This window comes from Nematolebias whitei, chromosome 1 (assembly GCF_014905685.2).
Source record: "Nematolebias whitei isolate Nwh7 chromosome 1, NemWhi1, whole genome shotgun sequence".
NCBI classification, from domain to species: domain Eukaryota; kingdom Metazoa; phylum Chordata; class Actinopteri; order Cyprinodontiformes; family Rivulidae; genus Nematolebias; species Nematolebias whitei.
In genome coordinates, this window is record NC_056498.1 from 81,902,465 (window position 1) to 81,912,005 (window position 9,541).

General features: G+C 44.3%; 1 protein-coding gene across 1 annotated transcript in view; it reads right to left on the reverse strand.

Moving 5' to 3' along the window:
• Positions 1-8,495, reverse strand: part of ogfrl1 (opioid growth factor receptor-like 1) — a 14,388-nt gene extending 5,893 nt beyond the window's left edge. Inside the window, exons 1-4 of the mRNA XM_037687765.1 lie at positions 8,319-8,495; positions 5,150-5,236; positions 4,980-5,058; positions 4,810-4,888 (exon numbers count right to left, since the gene is read on the reverse strand). Coding sequence (XP_037543693.1) covers positions 4,810-4,888; positions 4,980-5,058; positions 5,150-5,236; positions 8,319-8,495 — 422 coding nt within the window. The remainder of the gene's footprint in view (positions 1-4,809; positions 4,889-4,979; positions 5,059-5,149; positions 5,237-8,318) is intronic.
• Between the last annotated feature and the right edge of the window lie 1,046 nt (positions 8,496-9,541).

Sequence of the window (9,541 nt, forward strand, 5' to 3'; positions counted from 1 at the left end):
CTGGTGAGAGGTGGTGACGTCAATTTGAACCCCGCCCACTGGAACCGGTACTGAAAGCATAATGGAAACACAACCTGTACCGTACCGAGTAGAGTAGAGCCGTGCTGTACCGGCCCGTACCGGTACTAATGGAAAAGGGGCATAAACGGAACCTGTTCTGACAAAACTCGGACTGACTGTTGGCATTTCAGGATCTAAAGACAATGGGACTCGCTGAGAGTTTGATTTTAAAGTCCATCCATCCATCCATTATCTTTTACCCACTTCTTCCATTTTGGGTCACAGGGGTCGCCGGTGCCCATGTCCATCAATCACTGTGTGAGGGGCGGGGTACACCCTGGACAGGTCTCCAGTCCATCACAGGGCCACACAGAGACAAATGAGACAAACAAGCATTCACTCTCTCTCTCTCACACCTAGGGACAATTTTTAGAGTTACCAATCAGCCCAACATGCATGTTTTTGGTCTGTGGGAGGAAACTGGAGTACCCGGAGAAAACCCATGCATGCACGGAGAGAACATGCAAACTCCACCCAGAAAGGCCCCTGGACCGGGATTGGAACCAGGGACCTGCGCACTGAGAGGCAGCAGCTCTACCAGTTGCACCACCGTGCTGCCTTCACATGACATATGCTGTTAAATTCATTCATCCATTATCTTCTGCTTATTCTGAAGTTGGGTCTTGGGGGCAGCAGCTTGAGCAGGGAGGCTCAGCAGACATCTCTTTCCACAGCCACCTCTTCCATCTGTTCTGGGGGGACTCAAAGGCATTCCCAGGCCAACCAAGAGACTTTTCCCTGGTTGTTCTGGGAACACGAGGCCTGGGAACAACGGGTCTCCTCCCAATTGGATATGCCCGAAGCGCATCAACTGGGTCCTCTCAATGTGGAGGAGCAGCGGTTCTACTCTGAGTCTCTCCCGGATAACTGAACTTCTCACCCTATCTCTAATAGAGAGTCCAGCTACCATGCAGCGAAAACTCATTTCAACTGCCTGTATCCGTGATCTCATTCTTTCAGTCACTACCGAGAGTTTTTGATCATAGGTGAGGGTAGGAACGTAGACCAACTGCTAAACAGAGAGCTTTCCAGCTTTACAGCTCACAGCTCCCTCTTCACCACAAGGGACCGGTACAGAGTCCACAATACTGCAGACGCTGCACCAATCCATCTGTCAATTTCACGCTCTATGCTTCCCTCACTCATGAGCAAAACTCCAAGATACTTGAACTCCTCCACTTGAGGCAGAACCTCACCCTTGACCCGAAGATAGTAATCCAACCTTTTCCAACTGAGGACCATGGCCTCAGATTTGGAGGTGCTGATTCTCATCCCAGCCGCTTCACACTCGGCTGTGAACCACTCCAGTGAGAGCTCAAGATCACGGCACGATGACGCCAACAGGACCACATCATCCACAAATAGCAGAGAAGCAATCCTAAGGCCATCAAACCAGACACCCTCCGGCCCTTGGCTGCACCAAGAAATTCTGTCCATAAAAGTTATGAACAGAATCGGTGACAATGGGCAGCCATGACGGAGTCCAACTCCCACCTTAAATGGGTGCAACTTACTACCTGCTATGCGAACCAAACTCTTGCACCCACTGTATAGGGATCAAACAGCTCATAGCAAAGGGCCCCCAATCCCATACTCACGGAGCACCCCCACACTGTACCCTGAGGAACACAGTTGAATGCCTTCTCCAAGTCCACAAAGCACATGTAGACGGGATGGGCAAACTCCAATGACCCCTTCAAGGTCAAGGTCTCTTTATTGTCATTTGCACCACATGTGGTACATGTGGTGGAACGAAATTGTGTACACAGGGTCCCAGTTACATCCAACAAAAGTATAAATTGAAAAGAAAAACAGTGATAAGATCTAAGATATGAACTAAGAAATATTCTAAACTAAGCATATACTAAGCACTAATAGTAAACAAAAACAATATGCCAAAAAACAGCAGCACGAACATGAGTCTGTGTGAGCAGATGAGTACCGGGTATGAATAAACAAAGCAGCGTGAAATAAATCAGCAACATGAGATCAGCAGCATGGATAGTCAAGAGCACATACCAACAATCAAGTGGAATTACAGTGATTTTTTTCACAGTGATAATTCTGATTAGGGTCTCATGAGCTTAACAGCTTCAGGGTAGAAGCTGTTCCTCCTCTTGAGGACCCTAGTGACGGTAAAAAGATGGTCCAGTGTTCCACGGCCAGGATGGAACCCACATTGTTCCTCCTGGATCTGAGATTCGACTAACGATCAAAGTCGCTTTTTCAGTACCCCTGAATAGACCTCATAAAGGAGGATAAGGAGTGATGCCCCTGTAATTGGAGCACACCCTCTGGTCCCCCTTTTTGAAGAGGGGAACCACCACCTTAGTCTGCCAATCCAGTGGCACTGCTCCCAATGTCTATATGATCTTGAAAGGCGTGTTACCCAAGACAACCTCACAACATCCAGAGCCTTACGGAAATCAGGACGAGTTTCATCCACCCCCGAAGCCCTGCCACTGCAGAGCTTTTTTAACCACCTCTGCAACCTCAGCCACGATTATGGACAGACCAACCCTAAAGTCCTCTGACTCAGCTTCCTCCGTGGAAGACATGCCGGTGGAATTGAGAAGGTCTGAAAAGTATTTCTTCCACATCCCGACAACATCACTGGTTGAGATTAACAGCACCCCACCTACACTGAACACAGTATTTGTAAAGAGCTGCCTTCTCCTCCTCATCCGCCTGATGGTTTGCCAGAATATCCTCGGAGTAGAACGAGAGTCTCTATCCAAGGCCTCACCAAACTCCTCCCACAACTAAACTTTTGCTTCAGCAACAACCAAGGCTGCGGACCGCTTGGCCCTCCAGTAAGGCCCGATAGGACTCCTTCAGTGTGGCAGCCTTCCTGTCCCGGGGTGTCTGTGACTTATCTGTTTATATAAAGTTAGAACTGAACTGAATCAAATTGAATGAAAACCTTGCGACCACAGCTCAAGGCAGCTACTTCAACATAGAAGATGCGGAACATGGCCCACTCGGACTCAATGTCCCCTGCCTCAGCTGGGATAAAGTTAAAGCTCTCCCAGAGGTGTGAGTTGAAGATCTTCTAATGGGTTCTTCTGCCAGGCATTCCCAGCAAACCCTCACTACACGTTTGGGTCTACCGGGTCTGTCCAACATCTTCTCCCGCCATCTGATCCAACTTACTACCAGGTGGTGATCAGTTGACAGCTCAGCTTCTCTCTTCACCCGAGTGTCCAAAACAAACAGCCGCAAATTAGATGACATGACTATGAAGTCAATCAACGATGTACAACCTAGGGCATCCTGGTGCCAAATGCACTTATGGAGACCCTTATGTTCGAGCATGGTGTTCATGATGGACAAACTATGACTAGCACACAAGTCTAACAACAGAACATCGCTCGAGTTCAGATCAGAGAAGCCCTTCCTCCCAATCATGCCCCTCCAGGCCACACTGTTGTTACCCATGTGGGCATTGAAGTCCCCCAGGAGACACAAACAACAGTCAAAACCCGTCCCCACACCCAAAGGTGCAAGGAAGCTACACTCTCATCTACTAGGAAAAATTCCAACACACAGGCACCAAGTCGGGATGCTCAAAGTAGACCCATACCAGCTCGGCACCTCTCACCATGGGCAACTCCAGAGTGGATAAGTTTCAGCCCCTCTCAAGGAGATTAGTTCCGAAGCCCTATGTGTCAAGGTGAGCCCAACTATATCTAGTCTGGACCTCTTAACCTCACACACAAGCTCAGGCTCCTTCCCCACCAGAGAGGTCTTGTTCCATGTCCAAAGAGCCAGCTTGGTAAGCCAGAGTCAGAGCACCAAGGTCCCCACCTTCAGCCACTGACCATGGCATCTTGCACCCGACTCATATGGCCCCTGCTGCAGGTGGTGGGCCCACAGGAAGGCAAACTCATATTGCTCATTTGGGCTGAGCCCCATGGGTAGAGACCTGGTCACCAGGCGCATGCCGATGAGCCCCTCCCCGAGGTCTGGCTCCAGGGTGAGGCCCTGGTAACCCAAGTCCTGGCAAGGGACACTGAGCTCCTTGATTATTTCTGTCCATAAGAGTCTTTGGAATTGCCGTTTGTCTGGCCTGTCACCTAGAACCTAGAACCAATCTGCCTTGGGAGACCCTACCAGGGGCCATCACCCCCAACAGCATAGCTCCTAAGATCATTCAGGCGCACAAACTCCTCCACCAGGACAAAGGTGGTGATTCAAGGAGGAGTTATGTTAAATTATGAATGGTGAATTAATTAATTCATTAATTTAACTAATTAAAATTACGGTGTGTTAAATTCATAAACAACATTAATTATCATTCACTTTTGTGTTGAACAATACAAGAACATGTAATGTGAGAAACATAATCCACAGCTGTATTTTGTTGAAGACGTGCTATATTTCAGACTTCGTATTTTTATCAAGTTGTGTTCATGTATCTTGGATCAGAAGATGTGACCAGGAAGAGCAAAACCCTTGTTTGACATTTGACCTTGCTTTGTGACCTTGACCTTAGAGGTGGGTTGGTGAAAAGTGTATGTGACACTCCATCTAGTGATGATGCATAGATGTATCAAGTTTGATTAAAGTATCTTGAGCGGATCAGAAGTTCTGGCCTGGACAAGAGAAAGTTTATGGACATATGTTTGCACGTATGGACAGACGGAGACTATACCAGAATAACATTTATATTTACGTCGGGCGTATAATAATACTAAAAGATTAAAGCTGCACTTTTGATCCAGTTTTCAGTTTCATCTCTGAACTCACCACTGAATGTAGGTGTGGTTGTGCTCCAGTTTGTCGTAGTCTCCTCTCCATTTGGTCAGAATCTCCTCGATGTAGATCCCTGAGAAGACAACGAGATGTCAGCTGGTGTGTTTTTCCTCTCACACACATCTGCTGGACTGTTCTGTGAGTGTGTGTTTGTGAGCTCATACCATCAGGGACCAGAGGGATTTTGTTCATGTAGAAGCGTAGGTTTCTGTACTCGCTGGGCTGCCTGGACTTTCTGTAGTTCTACACGTGGAACAAGAACACCACATTAGTCTGTGGGGAAGAGGACACAGCTGTGGTTGGACTCTGGTCCCGGGTGTGTGGTTGTGTGTACCGGGTAGCTGTGACGGTATTTATGGAGATCCCTGGCAGCATAGAAACTCCTCTTCATCTTTGGAGCGGACTCTGGAGAGTCAGTCAGCTGACAGAAGAGAAGACAGAAAAGTAATTGAGAAACAAATAAAATGAAAATTTAAAAAAACTTTTTGTGTGTGAATAGATGCAGTGTAACCCTCATTCAATTCAATTCAATTCAATTCAATTCAATTCAATTTAATTTAATTTAATTTAAATTCTGTTCAGTTTATTTATTTAGCGCCAAATCACAGCAGAAGTCGTCTCAGGGCACTGAACAGGAACATTCACAAACAGTGCATAGTAAAAGTTTATCTAATGAAGGAAGCGCACTCATTGAATCGTCATGAAAAGATGGAAGTTTACAGTCCAAGCTGAATTATTTCTCTTTGGTTCGATTCAGAACGGCCGTGAAACAACACAAAACGTTGTGGAAGTCTGATTTTCTAACACGCCCTCTGTTCAGAACTTCTTGTGTGATAAAGCTTTAAATCCAGAACATTATAATCCTCAAATGACAAGGATAAATCCTGTCCAGAAGAAATTAGTCATAGTAAAGCAATTTAAAATCATCCCATCAGGAATTCAACTACGGGGCTGGAAATAAAATCATGTTTTTAATGAAAGGTGCAGCTATTAGCAAGGAAGCACCATTACTACGATCCTTTACAAAATGTTTGTCCTTTATCACCAACTTTAAAATAAAACATGTTCTCAAATGTACCCTGTTAGAGTTGGAGAGCTATGACTTCAGTCTGTAGACAAAACTCCACGAAGAGCAAGAAAAATAAAGAATGGACATCAAGGACATTTTGACAAAACATGAAAAAAGAATCTCTTTAGACCTCTGTAGCTCACATATAATCCATCCATCATCCAATTATACATCCATTCATCCAATTATCCATCCATCATCCAATTATACATCCATCCCATCCATCCATCCAATTATACATCCATTCATCCAATTATCCATCCATTCATCCAATTATACATCATCCCATCCATCCATCCATCCATCCATCATTCAATTATACATCATCCCATCCATCCATCCATCATCCAATTATACATCCATCCCATCCATCCATACAATTATCCATCCATTCATCCAATTATACATCCATTCATCCAATTATACATCTATTCATCCAATTATCCGTTCATCCATCATTCAATTATCCATCCATCTAACCAATTATCCATTCATCCCATCCATCCATCAATCCATCATCTTTACCCACTTCTTCCTTTTTGGGTTATGGGGGTCACTGGTGCCCATGTCCAGCCATCACTGTGTGAGAGGTGGGGGACACCCTGAACAGGTCTCCAGTCCATCACAGGGCCACATAGAGACAAATGAGACAAACAACCATTCACTCTCTCACTCTCACCTAGAGGCAATTTAGAGTTACCAATCAGCCTAACATGCATGTTTTTGGTCTGTGGGAGGAAACTGGAGCACCTGGAGAAAACCCACACATGCACGGAGAGAACATGCAAACTCCACCCAGAAAGACCCCTGGCCGAGATTTGAACTGGCAACTCCACCAAATGAGCCACGTGCCACCAGCTCAGATATAATTCACAATATAAACATCATTCGAGGTTTAAACGGGTCACAGAAAGGTGGATGTTACAAGTCTGAAGTGACATTTTGATCTTTACATGTGTTGTAGAATTATTTAGCATTTAATATTTTTACGTTTGTTTTATTTATTTATTTATTTATTTATTCATTCATTTAAACAAAAAAATCCATCAAAACAAACAAACAAACAAAAAACCACTGAATGAAAAGTGTGCAGAAAGAAGAAGAAAATACTTATAACATCTGCCCCTTACTTAAAAAAATATAAAATAACTACAAACAACAACTCAGGCTCGAACAATCCCCAAAGTGAAAACAAAAAAACATCAGGCATTCTTCACATGGTATCATACTTTACTAACAATTTTAACCTAATCATCTTTTTAAACATATAAATTGTTTTAGAATGTTTATTCCACAGTCGTTTTCCCTGAATTACAACGCAGCTCCTTCAGTCTAGTTCTAAATGGAGGTTTTACAAATATTTCCATTCCCTTAAGTTTATAATGACTCTCTTTTTTTTAACAAATTTTAATTGAATATTTGGGGGAACTTTTTTTAAATGAGATTTATACATGACTTGTAAAATACTATATTCAACCAAATCATAAATTTTTTATAATTTCAACTGATGAAACAATATATTTGTTGGGCACTTATTAGCACTTCCTACTAATAATTCTTATAGCTCTTTTTGTAAAATAAAAATAGGATTTGTAATTGTTTTTCATGATTTTCCTCAAATTTCAATACAATAGATAAAATTTGGAACAATCATTACATTATACAGGTTTGTTTTCATGAACTGATCAAATTGATCTATGTTTTCAGCTGTCTAAAATATTTTTTTTATTTCCAAAACTCTTTGTGTTATATATATATACACAAATCACACGTCAAATCAATCCTTTTTGTTCTATTTCACGCAGTGTGTGTCTCACTGCTACAGGACTTGTGTTTTCTGTCAAACCTCCTGAAATTTAGTCATGATATTCTTTTACAAAGCTTGAAGTGAAGGGCCTTTAAACTTGTTATAAATCCTACATCAAATACTGTAAATCTTATGTGTTCAAGCGTTTTAGGCAGTTTGTAGCAGACTTACTTTTCAGGTTGCAGATTGTGTCTGCCTGTCATTGAAGTTGCGGTTGAGAAGAGGCAGACAGGTGTTTCGTTACCATGGTGACTAAAATGAGCAGATAATCAGCTTGAACAATTCTTTAGATTATGGGTCCTTTCACCCATGGTTCATCAAAATGTTATTCATTATGAAGCTGCATCAGCATCACAATGTGTGCAGGATCGTACAAAATGACCCGAACTCCACATCCACACGATGTTACATGATGTTCCAGTAGAGTTTAATATTTTACATTTGACCTATTTCACCATGTTTTAGTAAATAAATATCTGGTCAAGCCCCAACACGCAGGCTGCATCAAATCTAATTGTATTTAATCAGGTCGAGCATCTTCCGGATCATTACCAGGTGTACTCTGGACCTGGTTTCATACAGATTCGGTACCGGAGCCTGCTCCGACCCCGCAGAGGCTCGGTGTACCTGCGGGGAGGTGTCTCCGCTGTGTCCGGCGGCCTGCACCCCCTCCACGGCGCTCACCGACTCGGATGTCCCGCTGTCCTCCTCGGCTTCCGGCTCCGAGTCCGAGCCCCACGTCGAGTCGCATTCCTCCACGGTGCTCGGCTCCTTGTACCGCCAGCTGCCCACCAGGTTTCCCATCGACAAGCATGCAGCTCCAGCTGTCTGCTCAGAATGCTACATCTGGCTGTTTGTGCAGAGCCGAGCTTTAAAGGCACAAATGGGGACTTCCAGCGCGAGGTTTCTGTATGAGGGGTGATTAGTGCCGCCCACCGGCAGGGGACAGGAGGACATGGTTCTTTAAAACATCTATATGAGGGGTGATTAGTGCCGCCCACCAGCAGGGGAAAGAAGGACATGGTTCATTAAGAGTCAGAGTCAGAGTTTCTTTATTGTCATTCGCACCTCATGTGGTACATGTGGTGGAGCGAAATTATGTACACAGGGTCCCAGTTACATCCAACAATAAAATCTATAAAAAAAAACCAGTAATAACATCTAAGATATGAACTAAGAAAAACATCAACTAAATATACACTAAGCACTCATAACATAAAAACATTGAACATCAGCACAAACATGAACATGAGTCTGTGTGACCGGATGTGCACGCATGAACACATCAACATTGAAACAGATCAGCAGCAACATGATGTGATTTTTCACAGCGATTATTCTAGTTAGAGATTCATGAATCTAACAGCCTCAGGCTAGAAGCTGTTCCTCAGTCTAGTGGTTCTACACTTAATGCTCCTCAACCTCCTTCCTGAGGGGAGTGGGGCAAAAAGTGTGTGTGCTGGGTGAGTGGAGTCCTTCATGATGCAGGTAGCCCTCTTCCTGCATCTAGAGGTGTAGATGTCTGTGATGGTGGGGAGGCTGACTCCAACAGATTTCTGTGCAGCCTTCACCACTCTCTGCAAAGCTTTTCTTTCTGCAGCTGTGCAGCCTCCATGCCACACGTTGATGCTGGAGCACAGGATGCTCTCCACTGCACACCTGTAGAAGGAGGTGAGGACTGAGCTTCCCAGACCAGCTCGCCTCAGCCGTCTGAGGAAGTAGAGTCTCTGATGAGCTTTCTTGATCAGGCTGGTGGTGTTGTTGCTCCAGCTGAGGTTGTCATTCATGTGTACACCCAAGTACTTGTAGCTGGAGACCACTTCCACCGCAGATCCTCTTATGTTCAGGGG